This window comes from Chionomys nivalis, chromosome 14, assembly GCF_950005125.1.
Source record: "Chionomys nivalis chromosome 14, mChiNiv1.1, whole genome shotgun sequence".
Lineage (NCBI taxonomy): Eukaryota > Metazoa > Chordata > Mammalia > Rodentia > Cricetidae > Chionomys > Chionomys nivalis.
This window is the reverse complement of record NC_080099.1, coordinates 59980095-60001337: the sequence shown is the minus strand read 5'-3', so window position 1 is coordinate 60001337 and position 21243 is coordinate 59980095. Positions and strand designations below refer to the sequence as shown.

At 43.2% G+C, this 21243-nt stretch overlaps 1 protein-coding gene across 2 annotated transcripts in view; it reads right to left on the bottom strand.

Annotated features, from left to right (window-relative positions):
- Nucleotides 1-20309, bottom strand: part of Garem1 (GRB2 associated regulator of MAPK1 subtype 1) — a 177187-nt gene extending 156878 nt beyond the window's left edge. For both annotated transcript variants that reach the window (XM_057788866.1, XM_057788867.1), the window contains exon 1: nt 20099-20309. In XM_057788866.1, the coding sequence (XP_057644849.1) occupies nt 20099-20219 (121 nt within the window). In that variant the 5' untranslated portion in view covers nt 20220-20309. The remainder of the gene's footprint in view (nt 1-20098) is intronic.
- Between the last annotated feature and the right edge of the window lie 934 nt (nt 20310-21243).

Here is a 21243-nt window from a genome sequence, read left to right as displayed (position 1 = left end):
GGCCAGACTATTTCTTCATTTTTCTGATAAATATACAATTTTGAAGAAAGGAGAATTGACTTAGTGAGAGTAATTAATTACATGTGTATACACAAAACATTTCAAAAGTGAGTACTCTAGTGTAGACCCCCTATGGAGGTCAGCAGGCAAATGTGTAAGAACCTTTCGAGAGAATGGAGAATAGGAAATGCAAGTCTTATGTCTGAACCCCAGTCTATGGGGAAAACTGCTATTAACTACCTCCCTTTGCCAGTAATTGAAGCTATAAAAAGAACATCGTTACAGCAAGGATAAGCCTATCTCGCTGTCTGAGGCAGACAGGAAAGAAAATGAAGGCATTCAAATTTTCTGAGTACTCACTCAGTGATCTTGGTATCAATCGACATATAACTAGCCTTCTTCCGTTCCATCTGACAGTAGATACCCTTTGCAAGGTATCATCTCTCTTGCTGGGCTGAAAAACTGTGGAGAGCTTCCTGCAAAATCTAAAGACACCCTTTAAATCACCGAACACCAGTCAGCAATTTGAAAGTCTACAAAAGCCACATTCTGTTTAAGTGATTCATCCAACCCTATGGCAACCACTAGATAAAATGTAAAAGTTATAGCCAGCTGCTACAAAGCATACAGGGTTTCAGGGTCACAACATCTGTCTCCACAAGTTTATCAACCTTGGGCTTTTCCCACCTCTGAACTGGCTCTATTCTCACCTGTTATTACGTTCACTTGATTTATGACCACTGCATTCAAGCTCCTATTTCTGTTTCTCTTGCCCTGGTCTCTCAAGATGCAAACTCCCCAACTCTGAAACACAACTTCCCTAAAATACTCCCGCATGCCTGCAGATAATCATGCTGTCTTCCCATATCTCCCACCATAACCAACACTAGAGTCCTTCTTGACACATGCAAAGATGGCATGGATCTTGAAAGCTAAGCGTGTGTGGCCAGTTCACTAACAATGGCATGTAACAGTGACCTGAGGTACGTGATGCGCAGAGGCTTTACGGGAGACATGCCTACTATTCTCCTGCTTCAACAATGTGGACACACACTTCTGAGAACTCCAAACCTGGGACCCACAGTGGGATGAGGAAAGGAAGAGGCTGTGGAGTTGTCAATTTGTGAGGCATACATAAACTTGTGCTACTGTAACCTTTAATTTGTATTCAGTTATGTGAATGCTTAGGGACTGACCTGGGCGTGGCACAAGCTACCACATGCTTTACTTTTCCACACTTGGATCCACAGCCTGACCTTTTCTGTTTGAAAAGTGCGATTTTGGAGCTGTCTGTCACTAACACTCAGCAGCCACCTGCTTTTGGGGGAGTGGTCACCTTTGATACAGTACTGGCACCAAAGCCAGTAACCTCGGGCCTAGCTAGAGCTCCCACTTCTCCTCGCAGCCAATCACCTATGCTGCAGACCTCAGCTACAAGTCGGTGCCATCCCCTTGCACATTTCTCCACACCAGGCTTGGGCTAATGGATGCTTTGTTTCTTGGCTACATAATCCTATTTTGATTTTGAGAGAATGTTTGATTTTTTGAGAAATATTCTTGAAGATTATATTCTTTCTTACGCCGACCTTTTACTGTTCTAAATGATCTTCCAAAATAATGAAAGCGATCCTTATTTTAAAAAAAAATTAATCTAGATACCTGCTACACTGTGGCCCTTTAAAGGTTTTCAGCTCCGTTTGGTAACTTGTTTCCGACCTGTGTGGCTTACCTAGTCTTTATAATATGGATCACTGTATTATTTGTAGTTTTGGCAAAGAAGTCATCATAGTTAGGGACTCTAGTGTATTCACTGTCACATGTGCTTTGGAAGGGAGCCCGGGATTAAGGGCTACCAGTGCAGCCACAGGTGACAGGCAAACTTCAGTATGTAAGAGCTCTTCCAAGTCTCTTTCCAGCTTGTCTTTAGGGCTTCATTTCCTCTCTCAGATGCCTGCATTTCGGCTGTTCTGAACCTCTGTCAGAAATACAATTATGCCTGTTCTAAACAGGGCAAAATTCTATTCATACTTCACTGACTAGCTCACTGGTCAAACGACGCTTTCTGAGAAGCTGCTCAAGAGTCCCTGGCAAAATTAACTGATCTCTGAGATGAGGTTCCATCTCTGCCTATCGCAAGTTAACATTTAACTGTCTAGGAATCTACCTACCCAGTGGGCCTGTGAGCCTCTGGAAGATTGGGTCGACATTTATTTATCTTTGTGCTCCTAGCTCTTGGTACTGTGTGTATCCGATAGCAGGGCTTGTGAGCTATAGTTTGTAAATGAATAGCACTGTGTAAACCACATACCATACTCCCACTCACACATCCTATTGATGGATGTTAGGGTAAAGTCTATATTTACAACTTCTATTTTTAAAATCCTAGCATTTTACTTAACTATAGGTCAGCAAAACTCGTGTGTGTCCATATGCTTGTGTGTACATGTAGGCCCAGCAGTATCCCATGAATGCTATAGTAAATTAAAATGAACTGGGTAGTCTAAAACAACAGATTTATTCCTTCCCCATTCTGGGGGCCAAGCCCCAAATTAATTACTGAGCAGGACCACACTCCTATGAAGTTTCTACTTCTGTTTTCTGCCTCATCTCACTTCTAATGGTACCAAGTAAATCTTGACTTATATAACCTTCTCTCCAGCTTCTTTCTGTCTCCATGATCCCACGGCTACTCCATTCCAAATCTCTCTAAGCTCTCCTCCCTCCTCTTAGAAGGATGTTTCCTATGGTTTTACATTCCAATCAGGTGGTACCTTCACTTCAGGATTGTCAAATACATCTGCAAAGACTTTATCTAAGAAACATAACATAAAAAGGGATTAGACATAGCCTTGTCACTTAGGATGGGGTGAGCATCATTTAATGCACTACTTTGTTAGTATGCTTGTGTGTATCATATACTAGACCACAAAAGGAGGCCTTGGGGTGGTGAGACAGTTCTGAGGGGAGGGATATTTGTGCACAGGCCTGAGCACTTGAGTTTGATACCTGGATCCCATAAGTTAGCATGAGAAAATCAGCTCCCAAGAGCTGTCCTCTGACCTCCACACACAGATGTAATACACACATGTGCAGGCATACACGCGTGCGCGTACACACACACACACACACACACGTCCTAACAGTTTTCTTCTTAGTTATCTTTCTGTTACTATAAAGATATTTATTTGAAATAATCAACTTACGCCAGGTGCTGGTGGTGCATGCCTTTAATTCCAGCACTGGGGAGGCAGAAGCAAGGAGAATCTCTGAGTTTGAAGCCAGCCTGGACTACAGAGTGAGTTCCAGGACAGCCAGAGCTTTGCTGGGAAACTCTCTTATAAAACCAAAAAGCATAAAAAAAAAATAAGAAAAGAGCCTATAAGAAAAATCTATATTTGTTTATAACTTTGGAGGGTCTACTCTGTCGGTTCCTCTATTACTCTGGGGCCCATGGCCAGGCAGCAGCAGTACATCATGGCATAAAAACATGACTTTGTAGCCAGGAAGCAAAAAGGAGGGAAAGGAGACGAGGTCCCTCTACTCCGCTCAATGGCACAGCACAGTGACCAAAAGTATCTTCATTAATGCCTACCTTTCAAAGTTCCCATGATCTCCTTACAGCACCATGATGAGGACTAAGCCTTTAAGAGGGGCTCTGGGGGATTGCTCCTTGACTTCAGCTTGGATTATATCCTGCCCGTTACTGGGGCATTCACTCCTTGTTTCATATGTTTGCTCTCAACACTGCATAACTTGTCTGAAAGACAATCTATAGAATGGCCATAATTCATGCCATCTGGGATGTCAACATCTGTCATGTACGATAATCATCATTTTACAACAACTAAGAACAAACACCACTGATTCAACTATGCCACACCATTAATGATAAAGCACATTCTAATTAAAACATGCATTTTAGAATCAATGAATGTATTAGTATCTGTTTTGGAATATTCTCTCACAACGCACTGAAAAATGTAAACAGCTTTTGATGAAATAGTTTAGACAAATATCAATGATCCACCTGTGAAATTTCAACACTACATTGTCTTTATCTATCCAATTTCTTTCTATTAGGCCAATACACATAAATAATCTCAGCTACTAGATGACTTTGAGAATTGAGTGTGAAAAAAATCAGGGCCTTAGAAAAACTCTAGAATGTACATTTGTATGAACATGACTTATGTAACCCAGGACCACCCACATACAAGGAACATATATACATGGAAAAGTTTTAAAGGTCTCTAAATTAGCAGAACTTAGAGCTCTGGCAGGAAGGAAGAGGTTCTGGAGTTGAGATGTTTTCCTTGCCCAGAACCTGCTAGAAGACTGCAGTGTGAAGAATGAAGTGTGTGCACGTGTGTACACATCATATGATCTCAACGAGCCTGAAATAGAGCCATTCACCTGGATTTCGATCTACCAAGTGAGACATCAACACTAGTCCCTGTGCAACCTGTGATAGATGGGAAGCTTGGATCTTTGCCCACAGCCGAATACAAATCTAGAATGGAATAAAATATTTAAACACACACTATTCCAGCTTTATAAATTTCCTCAGGAAATTCAGAGTTGTGGCTCTGCTGAAATTTTGCACAAGACACATGCAATAAACAAAGTTTCATAGAACACTGAGTTCCCTTTCATTATTTATGCAAACACTATGAATTTTAAACCTGAGTTATGAGGCCCACATTGTTCTATATCTCTTCTAAAAAGGTTTAATTCTGGCCTCTGCAAGAGTGATTTAAAGGAATTAGGAAGACAATGCTAACAATTATTTTTGGGAGAGATAAAATGTAAGAGAAACTTAAGTCTTTCAAAATGGACAGAAGTAGGTCACTATGGAGTCTGAGGGAAGTAGATGCATACACACTGAGAATAGTGTGCCCCTTGTTTGTACCGAAAATAAGAGAACTACACACTTAATTATAGAATCTAAAAGTGAGTACAACTTGTAAACCTCCTCTTAAATTGGTTCTTCCCACATCCCTTCCTCTTACACACACACACACACGTACGTACACACACTCACACACACACACAGAGCAGCTTAGTAGAGAATCAATGTAAAACAAACTCGTCCCTAGGGAAAGCCTACTGCCAAAGCATCTGGACTCTGCTTCCAGACGGCGTTTAACAAGTTCCTATCGCTTCCAGACCTCACCAGGGCAGCCCTGCTTCAAAAGGAATTTAATTTTTCTTTGCACAAACAAATATTGGATCTCCCATGGCCACTGGATGAGAAGAATACGTCAATACTAGAGAGACAGGTCTTCTACGACTTTTCTTCAGGGAATTAAGAGATTGTTTTCAGATCTCATTAACCTTTTATGTTCCTGGAACACAGCCCATGGTAATCTCTGAAAGACAGGTGCGGCTCAAGTGTGTTTTCCTACTGTTAAAAAGCAAAATAAATTCAACAAAGATAGTTCATATCAGTGGGTAAACAGATTTTTTTAATAACTAGGCTCACATAACAACAGCCTGTAAGAAAATAGAAATCTTACATCATATGCAAAAATTAATTCCAGATGGACTGAAGACATATTTGAAAATTTCAAACCTTCCTAAACCATCTAAAAGACTACACACGCAATCTATGTTTCTGGGTGGATTTTCTTAATCAGGATTAAGGATGTCTATCTGTGTAAAAGTTAAAATCTGTTAAATGGAATAATACACGGTCAGTAGATACAATAAGTGTGAATGAAAATGTCCCCAGAGAATACAGATCCTATCAGGAAGGGAGGTGAAATGACTTTAGTGGTTGAAGGCCCTTGCTGTCAAGCTTGATGATCTGAGTTCATTCCCCGGGACCCTCACAAAAAAGTGAGAGAACAGATTCCTACAAGTGTCCTCTGTCCTCCATATGCACACACCATGCTTTGTATGCACCCCCCACACACACACATGTTGATTCAAAGAGGAGAAGTTTATGTATGTATGTAACAATAAGACCTTATTTCACTTACATCCATTTAGCTGTTAAGAACATCTTAAACTAAGGCTGACACAGCTTTGGGGAAGTGGTATTCCCACACGAGAATGTGACAGAGCAAGAATTGTGCAGGACTTCTCGGACTTCATCTTATCAGCCCTCATTAAGTCAAACCCACTCTATCATCTGGGCTTTGAATCTGATGTGAGACCCATTCTTCCCCCCCCACCCCAAACTTTGTTGCTCGATGGTGACATCATAACACTTGGGAAGACAATGATATGAGAGGTGGTAGAGAGGAGCAGACACAAGCTAGAATATTCTGGAAAACTGTGAAATCAGTGACAAGGGGGTTTGGAGAGCTAATTACCAGGATTTCCTATCAAAGAGAATGAAGCCGGGTGTGGTGGTGCACACTTTTAACCCTAGTGCTCAACTTTTACTAAACAGTGACAGAACTGTGTACGTGTCTGGGTAAATTGTGACACAGGGTGAATGCAGAGCAAGTATGAAGAACACACATTGGATTGTTTTAAGTAGATTACAATCTGCTGGTTTGAATAAGAATGGTCCCATAGATATATTTGAATGCTTAGTCACCAGCGAGTGGCACTATTTGAAAGGATTAGAAGAATTAGGAGGTGTGGCCTTGTTGGAGGAAGTGTGTCCCTGGGGGTGGGCTTTCAAAAGCCTATGCCAAGCTCAGAGTCTCGCTCTGCTTGTAGATCAGGATGCAGTTCACGATACTTCTCCAACACCACGCCTGCCTGCTGCCATGCTCCCCACCATGATCATAACAGACTAACTCTCTGAAACTGGGAGCAAAGCCCCAATTAAATGTTTTCGTTCATGAGAGCTGCCTTGATCATGATGTCTCTTCACAGCAATGACAATGACTAAGACAAATGGGCAGGCAAGGTTTCAAGGGTAGGAAGGCCTGATGTAAAGGATGAAATAAGCTAGGTGAAGGTCAGTGCTCAGTGCATACATAGCCTTCCGCACTACTCTCTAGGCCCTGCTTAACCTGCAACTCCTTTGATATCAGAGTACTGAACTGTGCATAAGCTACTCAGATTACTCTCTTCCAGCTGAGTCTAAGAAGACCAAAGGGTGAGGACGGAAGGGAGAACAAAAGGAGAGACACAGAAGGCTGGGATGAGCTTCCTCATCTGCGATGTAGTGAATTTGAGGCTTTTCCTCTGGCAATAAAGGATTCTCTTTCAAAACTGTCACCTCTCCACGCTGATAGATACAGCTGCTCGTAAAGCCCTTCAGTGCAAAGTTGGCAGACTGAGACAATATTTTATTTTCTGTCAATCACTGGCTGAGAGACCTGAGCCAGGCTTTCCTGACTCCCTTCTCCACAGACAGTATGGTGAAGACAGCGTTTGCACAGATGTTCACCAGAAGACAATGACATTCAAGCTCTTGCATTTGCTCATCTCCACGTCTTGAAGTGCCCTGTGAAATGCTATCATTCATCCTGCAGTACCAGTGCTTATACTCATGGCTGTAACACGCTGGAACCATGTTCTGGCTCACCCAGCTGGCCCACATACCACTTTGGGCATGTTACGGATTACATGCAAAAAAGAAGGCATGCGGTATTTTTAAATAATCACAACTACTCAATTACAAAAACAGAGGTAACGACTATTTAACAGTAAAAGAAAAACGGAAAGAAAATTTAGAAAGTGATTAACTTCTGATAAACTTGAGATTATCCATAAATACTCCATAGAAAACAACATAAAGCGCATTAAGATTTTTGCTATTGTGATCACAAGATCTTTGCAAAAATTTTTTAATTGAATAAAAATCTCAGGAAATTCACATAAAAATTTATTATTGAAGCTAATTTAACTGTAACCAAAGAAACACTAATACAAATGAGAAAAAGAATGATTTTTTTAAAATTATCTAAATTAGCAGAGAATAAGAAATGACATACAAAGTGACAGGTTTACTTATCATGGACTCAACCAGTGGTTCTCAACCTGTGGGTCACAGCCCCCTTTTGGAAGTCACATCAGATAGCCAGCAAATCAGATATTTTACATTATGATCCATAACAGTAGCAAAATCACAGTTATGAAGTAGCAATGAAAATAACTATTTGGTTGGTGGTCATTATAACTTGAGGAACTGTATGAAAAGGTGAAAGCATTGGGAAGGTTGGGAACCACGGGTCTAAACATTCCTAGCTGTGATTTACCAACACCTCACAATCTAAAAGCAACACTTTAGCTTCTGGGAGCCTCAAAGAATAATATGATAAGAAACTGACCAACATAAATACAAAAATGTTCTCAAAAACAGCACACTCAAAAGGCATGTCTTACAGCAGGAAAATGGTGAAAAAAGCTAATGATGATTTACTGGCAAGGCACAAGTCCACTAATGTTAATAATCCTACCTTCAGAAATAATGAAGTATAGTGCAGCAGTGTGCAATTCTGAGTGATGTACAGGCTGGTCCCACATTTACATGTATTTTCCTACATTCCACATCTGTCTTACATATCTGTCTAATACCAGTTGTTATCTAACAATCAATATGATCTCTGAGTTTAAAGCCAATATTCACTCTGCCCTCTTTTTCTATATTTTCCAAATTCCCTGTAACAATGAAAATAGAAAATACTGTTTTAATTACAACTGTCACGTCTTTCTGGCCAAGGGACCAGAATAGGGGGAACGTCTCTCAAATATTATACAGCTAATCCCACGAGTGCATCAAGTCAGAGAGAAGGTGAAAAGTATACAAGCAGAAGCAAGAATAAGGTGGGGTGTGCTGTAGCCACCGACCCTAATAAATACATAACTCTCCTAGAATAAGGTGGGGTGTGCCTCTGCCACCGATCCTAATAGATACATAACTCTCCTAGAATAAGGTGGGGTGTGCTGTAGCCACCGACCCTAATAAATACATAACTCTCCTAGAATAAGGTGGGGTGTGCTGTAGCCACCGATCCTAATAGATACATAACTCTCCTAGAATAAGGTGGGGTGTGCTGTAGCCACCGATCCTAATAGATACATAACTCTCCTAGAATAAGGTGGGGTGTGCCTCTGCCACCGATCCTAATAGATACATAACTCTCCTAGAATAAGGTGGGGTGTGCTGTAGCCACCGATCCTAATAAATACATAACTCTCCTAGAATAAGGTGGGGTGTGCTGTAGCCACCGATCCTAATAGATACATAACTCTCCTAGAATAAGGTGGGGTGTGCTGTAGCCACCGACCCTAATAAATACATAACTCTCCTAGAATAAGGTGGGGTGTGCCTCTGCCACCGATCCTAATAGATACATAACTCTCCTAGAATAAGGTGGGGTGTGCTGTAGCCACCGACCCTAATAAATACATAACTCTCCTAGAATAAGGTGGGGTGTGCTGTAGCCACCGATCCTAATAGATACATAACTCTCCTAGAATAAGGTGGGGTGTGCTGTAGCCACCGATCCTAATAGATACATAACTCTCCTAGAATAAGGTGGGGTGTGCCTCTGCCACCGATCCTAATAGATACATAACTCTCCTAGAATAAGGTGGGGTGTGCTGTAGCCACCGATCCTAATAAATACATAACTCTCCTAGAATAAGGTGGGGTGTGCTGTAGCCACCGATCCTAATAGATACATAACTCTCCTAGAATAAGGTGGGGTGTGCTGTAGCCACCGATCCTAATAAATACATAACTCTCCTAGAATAAGGTGGGGTGTGCTGTAGCCACCGATCCTAATAAATACATAACTCTCCTAGAATAAGGTGGGGTGTGCTGTAGCCACCGATCCTAATAGATACATAACTCTCCTAGAATAAGGTGGGGTGTGCTGTAGCCACCGACCCTACAGACGCTAACTCTTCAAAGTCTACTTTTGGTACAGCATTCTCAGCTCTAATGACGAGTTTCTTAGCTGGGGATATAGTTCATGGTAGATTACTTGCCTAGCATGCGTAAGTCCTAATTACCACCCCCCAACAAACAAACAAGCAAGCAAACAGGCTTCTTAAATACAAGGGAGATGTCAGGGAGCTACGGCTGCTCTAAAACTCTTCTGAGTAACAGACGGTCCCTCATGCCCGGTGCACCCATCTCTTGCCATAGGGACCCTCAGTCACAAGTCAGACTTCAACTCTGCCTTCAGACGCTTCCACGCCAAAGTGCCAAAGTCCTAACTAATGAGATGTGAGTGAGATGTGGCAAGGAACGAGAACATACCCCTTGGCCCTTCTTGCTATGTGAGCCACACACAAAATAGCTTACGGTTCCAGCAGCCATTCAGAACCATGAGGTCACCTTGACAGTGAATTCAGCGGGCAAAGCAGAAAGACAGAGGAACGGTGTAAATTTTCAACTTTGAACCTGGCATGTCAGTCCTGGACAACACACCAATAGGCTTCTCCATGTTGTGTAAGTCACTGTGGTGTGTGTGTGTGTGTGTCTGTGTGTAATTTTCAACTTGTGATGCATGACTGAAATTAACCTTGACTGATATACATAACTATGATAAATGAGCTTCTGAAGTTACTGCCAAACCTATCTTCTGACTCCATCTTAACTGACCAAAACATGGGACCAAAATAAACAGAAAAAAATAAGGGCAGCCTGTTAATACAGCTTTCTGTTACTTGTTATTTTTAAGTAGGTAATTTGAACCTTCTAGGGAACTTCGCTCTCACATATGCATATGTGCCTCTCTCTCAACTAATTAGGTTGCCTTTTAACTTGGGCCTGGAGTTCGACTGATTCTGCGGGATGCCCCAAGGTAAAAATGAATGTTGAATTCTTCTAAATGTGAACACCCTGAAACTGTCTGAAATAAGAGCTGAGAGCATGAGACTAAGGCTCAGAAATGACGGCGGAGTGGGCATATGCCAGTCCCTTGGTTCTGACCCCTCTCACTGGTGTTTGGTGACATAGGAGAAGGTAAGTGAAAGTGAGCATCATTTACAGAAGAAACAGCGTCTGCAGAGACAGATGATCATGTGTCATGAAAGGTTTTCTCAGAAATTCTTCAACCTTTTTATGAATGGATGACAGCCTCCACAATAGTCAAGTGTTTGTACTGCCTAAACGGCAGTAGACATGATCAAACGCAACAAAATAACACAAACTCTTGACTGTTATTTGAGATATGTAAATCTAGTCCCTTGATAGAAAGATAGCATGTTTCATTTCTAACATTTTAAAATTTGTTATTAAAGAAACTATCACTTTAATAAATAAAATAAAAGCGTGTGGCTGAAGAAAACTTTCTATCAAGCTCAGAAAATTAACCAGCACACACAACTTCTCTAAACCTTTCCCACTCCCAACAATCCTCAGAGCATGCTCAGTGTTACCCAGAATAACAAACATCTCCACAGTGGGAAGGAATTCATATTGCATTTTAAATTCAATAACATGGTACTTTTTAAACAACCATTAAGCCATTCAAGCCCAAGTGGTGTTTAAATACTTCAATCTGGGTTTAACAATTAGCAGAATCAATTACAATGACTTGCCCTGTATTGTAAGGCAATTCATCCACAGTCCTGCAAAGGGCTTGGGAGTGTTGTTTTTCCTTCCTTTCCTATGACAGAATACTCCTTCAAGGGCATAAAAGGAAACTCATTGTCTGGGATTAAGACACTACAGTCAGTTTTATGGCTATTCTAGGAAGAGACAACTGCTTCAAATTAGCAACTATAGTCTTGTGGCACATTGAAACCAAGTGGTTTGCTTTGCTAAGAAATAAAATTGCTAGTGTCCATGATGAGATCCTGGGTAGTTAGAGAGATGGTTACTTCACTGGGCCTTTCTAGAGGTAAGAGATGACCGGTCTCAAGGATTACAGCATTCTAGTACAAACAAGGGGATCACGTGAGCACTATGACATCAAAGTTTTAAAATTCAAAGGCATGTCCCCATGCAACATGGACAGTCACCTTCATGTTAGCATGACAGTTGATTTATTTAGTCAGTAAACTTTTATTTAGCCTAAAAATAAGTCACAATTTCTAAAAGGAATTTACTTAAAATACTATAACTAACAGCTCCATAAACCACTATCTTATAAATTATGATGGCCTATGAGTTTCTTATTTTTCTTGTTGCTTGCCTAGAAGGTTGATTCTAATTTATAAACTTAATAATATAATATCTGCCTCAAATGGGACAAAATGAACTGCTATTACAGGCCTGCAGATGTCTAAGGCCACACAGTTATTAACACTGAGATTTGCTCATTCATTTGTTAAATGCTTCCCCCCAGAGTCTCCCATAGGATGGGGTCTGTGTGAGGAACTGAGAAATAATAAAAAGAGTTCTAGGTAACTTTAACCTGAAGTTGGAGAAAAGATTCTTATGGATTTCAGAGTAGAAGTGGGTCGGGAAGTGGGGGAGGCTTTTCATGTGGGGATACTCCTTGAAAGAATTAATCTCTAAAAATGTAAAATGTTTTAGCAGATATTTTGCATCTTCTTCAAGAATGATAAAATATGTAACCATGAATGGGAGTTACTTTTCATTTTGTACATAGGAGCTGGTGTACTAAAGACTGAGGGTCCTGTTAAGACCAGAGCTGTGGTTTAGTAAGTGAAAAGACAGATCCCTCAGGGATAGCCAACAAAAATAAATGAGTTTACAAGCTGGCCTACAAGAACTGGCTATTTTAGTAAGGCAGCCAATGAGAGAAAGAGACCCAAAATACTCCCTCTTCAACTGATGATGCAGACGATCACAACAGTCGAAGCATTTTCCCAGATTCTCAATGCCAGTGTGGAAATGCATTTCATGTAAGACTCTCAAAACAACCATGGTTCTTGAATACAAAGACACTAAAGTAGTTATGGCTGCCCTCGCCTCTTGGATCTAAATGTTTATCACCTTCCACTGCCTAAGACAACATCCTCTCCCATCCTGAGTTCATCACTTTTAGACATGGCCAGTAATCAGAGTAAGGGAGAACTAGGAAAACCTAGAAGTATACAGTGTATGAGAGAACATGAAACCGGCTTTCCCACCATGTACCTTACATACAAAAGTAACTATAGGCACTAAAAAGACCACTGATAGCCAAACCATGTAAACATACACTCAAATGTTTAAATGCCTCAGCTCATTACTTTGGTACCACATGACTGGATTCAGTTAAAAATCCTTCCTGACTTCAGCCTCTCTTGGCCCAATCTTAAGGTAGTTTATAACACTTTTGCACTGATGAAGACTTAGTCCTTTTTATAACCTGCAGATGTCTAGGTATCTATAATTCACAGAAGGAACCAGGCTAAGTGAAGCATTTCTGTTCCTCCCTCTACCTGTATGAGTGTACTACAATCCATTGTTCTTGCTCCTTCTGCACTCTCAATGATATATGCAGAGGCCTCCCTTTGAAAGCATATAAGCATCTCTATGCCAATCTTAAATATGCATATGTGCTATTATGCAATATACATGTAATTCATATATGCTATTACATTAACACCCCAAATAAGCAGTTACACAAGACTGCTGGCTCCAAAGTTTTTCTCACTCCTATAATTCTAATATCTATAACAGGGCATTACATAGTATAGTCTTAAAGAATATAAGTTAACATTATAGACTCATTTACAAGACACATCAGAGGCAGGTATGTCTATTTTTCTTCCACGAAAAAAACTACAAATGAAAGAAACGAAGAGACTTGATCAAGATTGTACAAGAGAGTTCTTGACATCATTTAGCATCATTTTTTTTCATCCCTGAGCTTATATATTCACCCTCTATATTGGAAATACAGACTGCCAGAGAGAAATGAAGCCCTAGATAAGTATATAGGCCTTCTGGGGCAATATTTATACATTGCTAGTTTAACATAGCAACATTTTACACACACACACACACATACATCAATCACAGAGCACTGTGTCAGAACTTACATGAATTTCAAAAGCAGAGCATGGATTTAGAAGGATCTCTGACATTTGCAAGCAGCCATTTGGAGCCCACTGGGGGATCTAATTGTTCATATTTCTGATTCTACAGTCTCCAGGTGCATAACTGATAAAAGCCACAGAACAACTCAGCACAATGCTAAACCCAAGTTCCCACCACTCAATACCCCAAGGCACAGAATCAGAATGGACTTCCCCCATAGCTAATACAATAGTTAATTTCAATAGTCAGCTTGACTGGATTAACAAACATGACCAGACTTATTACTGAGACACACTTGGGGTGTATATGTTAGCTTTTTTCCAGAAAAAATCAGCTATAGGCAAAAGACTTACTCTGAATGTGGGAGGCACCACACTGGGGGCTGGGATCCAGTCTGAAAACAAAAGTGAAGAACGCCATCTGGATGTCTCCAATCTCTCTCTGCTTCTTGATCTCGGGGATGTGAGCAAGCAGCTTCCACAAGCTCCTGCGACCACAGCGCATGCCCCCATCACTAGGCCTTCCTCGCAGGATGACTAACACCCCTCAGACTGTGAGCCACAGTTAACCCTGTCTTCCTTAAGTTGCTTCTGGCTCGATACTGGGTTCCAGAGGAGAAAGAGTAACTAATACAATAAGGCAGGAGACTAGAGCTGTTTTATTTACCTGTCTCCAACTCATATCACCTTCTTTTTTCCTCTCTCCATCATTTTCTGCAGCCTTGGACTTCCTTTTCCTTTTGGAAAACAAAGCCTTGACCTCCTTTTACTATCCTTGTACCAGCATTCTTCAAACTGGTCAAAGGTAAATCCAACTATTTCCAAGTTTTCTCAAAACTACAGGCCAGTGTATTTCCAGATTCCCTACTCACAGAGCTACTTATTTAAAAGGCATTCTGCTTGGGCCATGACTTCAGTGGAAGGACTTCTCTTCTGCGGGGACCACATCGGTGATGACGGAAGCTGCTCTTCACCTACCCCTCAATGGTCCTTTACCCACAAAATTCCAGTAACTCATATGTGATGTTTTCTCCCAGATCTTTCTCAAATACCCTGGCCAGGGGTACAAAGATCTCAAGAGGATAAGCAAAGGAAACAACAGAAATACTGGTGCATATTGAGGGGTAAAAGTCTTCAATATCTGAGTGATAATTTTTGTACCTCAAGAAATTCTGTCTATGCTGTGAGGGGTGTCTCGGGAATGAGCCCAGGGCCTCTTGTGTGCCAGGTAAGCACTCTATCACTAAACAATATGCCCAGCCCCTAATCCTTTCTTTACTAAAAGCTCTGATGAGTAAAGGTGCTTGCCACAAAAGCATGATGACCTTGGTTCAAGCCCCAGAGCTGACATAAAGAAGTATGAAAGGAGAAATCCCATAGCACACGGCTGTCCCCTGACCTCTACACACACACCATGCATGCCCCATCACAGAATAACACTGTCTCATTTTATTTTATTGTCATCTGGAAATCTTCAAATTCTGAAGTGTTATGGTTAAAAAAGTACAAAATTCTATATTTAAATTTACTCTTTCTGTTTCAGAACTTGTCACAGAAGTGATCAATAAAGCCATTGGCTCTGTGGGGACAGGTACCTGCTGCCAAGCCTGATCCCTGGGGCCTACCAGGTAGAAGGAGAGAAGCAACGCCTACAGGCTGTCCTCTGACCTCCACACTCATATCAGGGGACAAGCATACACACACACATGTACACACAAAACAAATGTGATTAAAAAATATGAAATATTGGGATCAAATATAGATTTTACTAGAGCTTTTGAAATAACTATGTTTCTTAAAATGTGAATATTAGGCCGGGCGGTGGTGGAGCACGCCTTTAATCCCAGCACTCGGGAGGCAGAGGCAGGCGGATCTCTGTGAGTTCAAGGCCAGCCTGGTCTACAAGAGCTAGTTCCAGGACAGGCTCCAAAGCTACAGAGAAACCCTGTCTCGAAAAACCAAAAAAAAAAAAAAAAAAAAAAAAAAAAAAAAAAAAAAAAAAGTGAATATTATAAGATACAAAGCATTCTTTGCATTGAAAGCAAAGATGAAAACTTTTAAAGAACGAGTTTAAAATGTGCTTAGGGCAGAGGAGTTCATACAGTCTTTAAGGAAGAGAGAGAGAGAGAGAGAGAGAGAGAGAGAGAGAGAGAGAGAGAAAGGAATGGAAAAAGGGGGAGGGAGGATGGAGGGACAGGGAGGGGTAAAAAGGAAACTCTGAGCTAGGACTTCTGCAAGATGCACTGAAAATGAGCAGCTCCTTCAGACCTGGTTTTAGGCATGGACTGCTGGAATGGAGCAAGAGTTAATATTTCTGGTTCTGAATAAATTTGTGGACTCTGATCCTACAAAGAATTTACAAGACTACAACCATTTAGAATACCTGACAGTGAGGTAATCAATACCTGGGGTCGGCCTCGCTGAGTGCAGCCATCCTGTCAACTCTCCCAGGGAGAACCACTATACAGGCTTTTCTTTTGGGTTCCCCAGAAAGACTTGTGGGGGGGACGACGACCCAGGAAGTCTCACCAATTGTATTTACCACTCAAAGACAAATTTCTTCACAGGAAAGCTAGCAAGATGGTTCAGTAGGTAAAGGCACTTGCTGCCAAGTCTGATGACCTGAGTTCCATCCTCCACATGGTGGAAAGACAGAACTGACTCCCACGAGTTGTCCTCTGTCCACACAGTGCACTGTGGCATGTATGTGCAAACACACACACACACACACAAATGTAATTTAAAATTTCCATCATTGAGCCGGGTGGTGGTGGCACACACCTTTAATTCCAGCAGGCGGATCTCTGAGTTCAAGGCCAGCCTGCCAGCTTGGTCTACAAGAGCTAGTTTCAGGATAGGCAGCAAATCTACAGAAAAACCCTATCACAAAAATCAAAAACAAAAACAAACAAACACACACAAAAAAAACCACCCAATCAAAAAAAAAATCCATTATTGAACATATCAAGTTGAATGCATCTAACTGGCCTGTCTCGGGCAAGAATTGGAAAATTCTTTACATATTGTAGAGTTACTACTTTTTTAATAGTAAATTACAAGGAAGCTATTTGAGCAGATACAAATGCGAGCCCCAAACACCACTGTTTCCTTCAGCCTCCCTCTCTCTCCCTCTATGAGCTCCCTTCTTCCCTTCTCAGCCACTCCTCTGGGAAGCAGAAAGTCATCTGCATAGGATGGATGACTCCAGCACTTACTTCAGGGGCCTACACCACTTTAAAAACTGACTTTGTGGTCCTCAAGCTTTCAGACACAGTGAGGCTATTTAGAGCAGAAGTCAGACCCGCCCCATCCCACTGCCTCTCTGCAGGAGCCTGTGATAAGGGGCAGCACAGAAGCTGCTAGAAACCCCACTGCTCATTTTGAATTTCATTGCTCAAGTTCTCTGAGTCCAGGCCCCCTAAATCCTCAAAGCAGGGCTGCTGAGGGGCAGAAACAATGTGTGCAACATGTGGAAACACGCCTACATACAGCAGGCTCCGATGATCAACACTGACCAACTCCAATTTCCAACGCTCTTTCACGACAGCTTAAAGGTGGCCCCTATCTTCCTCTTGGCATAATGTCAACTTGTGGCATGTCTTTCCATTTCTTTCTGGTTTCTTTTAAAGCAAATGATTTGTAAAAATTACTACTTTTCCTGTCTAAGCAGATGTTTGTGTGTTTGTGTATGTCTAAAATATTCCCGTAGCATTAAAACTGGGCAAAAAAATACACACCAGATTAGGACTCTACAAAGCCTGTGAGTTTACCAGGGGCATTTTAAACTGTGCTAGCAAAGCCCTTAACCTGTCCTCAGTACTGCAGTGAAACTTGTTAATGTAAAGAATCTATGGTCTGGCTCTTTTAAAGTCTACCCAAATTAAATTGTTAAAATAACTTGTCCCCCATCCCATCAGATTAGCAAAGATCTAAGAAGTAAACAAGGAGTAAACTACCATAGTAAGAATATGGGCCAGTGGTATTCCCACAATGCCTATGTTTGCATGAGTACAACCCTTGGTCTCGAGAGTAATGGCAAGTGTATCACAGTTTTAAAGGGATTCACATGTGCTTTCGGCAAGGTAGGAATACATTCTCACCCCCAAAAGAAGCCTATGTATAGGAATGCTTATTATCTCAGAATTTACAGGTATTAAAGAGGGAGAAGGAAAGGGAGAAGGAGAAGAAGGAGAAAAAGGAGGAGGAGAAGGAGAAGAAGAAGCAGCAACTTCAGGCCCATCAACGAGGGAGTAGATATAAACACAATTTAATGTCCACCAATAGGGAACCAGATAGATATATGTTATAGCCATTCCCACAGAATACTATGCAGCTATTAAAATCTATGCTAACAAAAAGGAGATGGCATTGGTTAATAAATAACCAGGGACACAGTAGTACTGGCTACAAGTATGACTTTGGTGTGCTGAAGCGCTCCTCAAGTGGAAATCGCAAGAGGAATTTACAATAAAGAACTAGAATTACACATGGTAATCAAAATCCATCCCAAGGCTTGAAAGGACACAGTGTTAAGACTTGCAGCCCACATCCTAATTTGAAAAGAAGTGTGGGGTGAGCTCCGTGCTGATTCAGCTCCTTTTAATGAAGGACGGGGATAGGAAAGTGGATAATGAGACTAAGAGCTGTGTCTAAGGCTGATACACAGCCTCTTTGCACTTTGACTAGGAGGAAGGCTGAGTGATTTGCATACTATATGCACCAATGCTCTCTTGCCTAGCTAGGAAGTTTTGGCAGAGTTTGCAGCGATGAGGGAAGGTCTGGAAATGGAAAGGTAAAGATTCACAACCTGCCAAAACATACAGTTTTGCTCAGGGAAGGAGGAAATGAAACTGTGCACACACACGCACAAACACACACACACACCATACACACACTTGCAGATACATATTAAAGCACAACACACTTCGCCACCCCCATGCTAAGCAGAAATGCCTCAATATGCCATCTGTCCTCACCTCGATTCAACAGTTATTATCATCGTACACTTCATTCTTAGTTTATAAACTCCCAGGTTATTCCCAGTGCCCACCACCACCACCACCACCAACCAGACAAGGACAGCAAGCATACCAATGTTGTTCTGCTCTCACAACTTTCCTCTATATTAATTCTCTTGTCAATGTTTCCAGTCTAACCTAACCCCACGGACAAGCAATAGAGTAAGTCTTCCTCGGGGACATCTGTGTGTCTCCTGTGAAACACTCTTTTACTCTAGAAAGCAAGGAGTAAGGCAAGTGTCTGTGGCTGGAAGAAAGGATATCTTCTGCTCAAACCTGTTTTAATCGGACTTGCGTGTGTCCAAGGCTCTATCTACACACTGCCTGCTGCCAGCCCGGGTCCCGCTGCCCTACAGCAAAGCAAACTTCTCCCTACAATTTGAAATCCCAAGAAGCTAACCCGGTGAAGTTACAGTGTAAAAAAACAGACACCATTTAAAATGTCCCCTCCAATGTCACAACTCTCAAACATAAAGGTGTCCACTTGACTGACAGTAGCAATCTACATATTTGTTTGCAGATGTCACCGTGCAGAATAATCTGTGTGTGTGTGTGTGCGTGGGGGGGGTGTTCTTGGCTGTTTTCTTGTGGTCAGTTTCAGGAAATACAGGCATTTCTTGGTTCAGAGCTCAGATCGCAAATCAATATGTTTTAGTGGCTTAAAATATTTTTTTCTAAGCTGGAAGCGCGCTAAGCTAATAATTAACCGTGAGCATACCATCACTTCTGCTAAAGGCATTTTCTGCACACAACCCTAAATCACTCGTTGTTGTGTTAAACAGAATAGACAAGCTGTAATAAAAGCTCTCCAAGAAACGTGATCGTTTTCATTGGGTCACCCGGGAGCTTTTCTGCAGCTTCTTGGCAGACATAGAGCGGGCCGGTTGGAGAGAGCACCCCAAACAAGATACCACCCAGAGCCCAATTATTTTTGTCAGAAAGTTGCCTAAGATAACTTCAGGGTTCCCAGATTGAGTAATTCTTGCGTCCAAGGTTACTATCTGCAGGTTTCCACGATGTTGATTTTTTTTTTTAAGGTGCCCTTATTAACTGCACTACAAAGGTTCTGATTTGCACCTCTCTGGCGGCGGCTGCTGCTGGGGGGAATGAAGAGCAACGCGCCAGGGCTGCGGCAGCCTCGCAGGCCAAGTAGACGGCTAGGGGCGAACACTACCCCCTCCCCGGTCCCACCCTTCCTGGCACCCGCGCGCCCCGCCGGTACTCACCGCTGTCCAGCCGCGCGATCTGGGGCAGCCGGTAGGTGCTGACCAGCAGGTCGAGCGGCACAGCCACTGGACTCCACTTCACATCCTTGAGGCTGCAGCCCAACGAGGGCACGGGGTCCATCTTCCCCGCCTCCCCCGGCCCCGCGCTCCCTCTCCCGCTCCACCGCTGGCTGGCGGGCGGCTTCGCTCTCCTGCCGCGGGCAGCCTGGCAGCGAGGCACAGCGGCGGGGACGCCGGCGCCCGGCTTCAGCGGCCACACCGAGGCATGGCTGGCGTCCCGCGCCCTCAAGCCAGGGGAGCACTGCAGGCGGTCCGGCTGGCTGCGGCGCCTCCCGCTCCGCCTCCCCTGGCCCTGGCTCTGCAGCTGCGGCGGCCGGCCGCCCGCCTCCTCCTCCTCGGCCCCCTCCTAGCCTCCGCCTCGAGCACTGTGTGAGGAGGAGCCGCGGGTCCGAGGAACGCCATAGCAGCGCTCCCGGCACTGACTAATCAACAAGGTGCAAGGGACGCCTGCGCAGCCCGCCCCGGCACCGCCTCCGTGCCCGCCTCCCACCGAGGACTCCGCCTCCGTGGGGCACAGGCTCCGCCTCCCCACCTCGGGCCTCGCCTCTTTGGCTCGGATTCCGCCTCCACGCCTCTAGCTCCACCTCTCTGGAGAGCAGGCTTCACCTCCCTGGAGCTCGGGCTCCACCACTAGCTCCGCCTACCTTCGAGTAGGTTCAATCTTCCCCACGTCCCGCCCCCATATAACCACGCCTTCTAGCCCCGCCTTCTTCTACATAGCCCCGCCTCCCAGACCACAGCTCCCGCAGGCCCCGCCTCCCTCGCTCCGCCTTCCGCACATTTCTCTAGCTGGGAGCTCAGCCTCCCTCCGAGGCGGCTCCCGGGACTGCGGTGCCCGCTCCGCTGCTCTCCGCAAGCTTTGGCTCTCGCTCCCCCGTCCGACCGCTCGCGCGCCCTGCAGCTTCGCCCAGCGCGTCCTTCCCGGAGCCTGCGGTGCAGCGCTCTTCGTGGTCAGCAGTGGAGAACGCTGATGTTGCCTCTGGCCAGCTGCAGGTTCTCCTGGCTTCAGGGACCCTGTAGAGCTAGCCTTCCACGGTGCTTTTTACTCAACTCTACAGACAGAGCTGGAAGTTTCTGTAATCAGC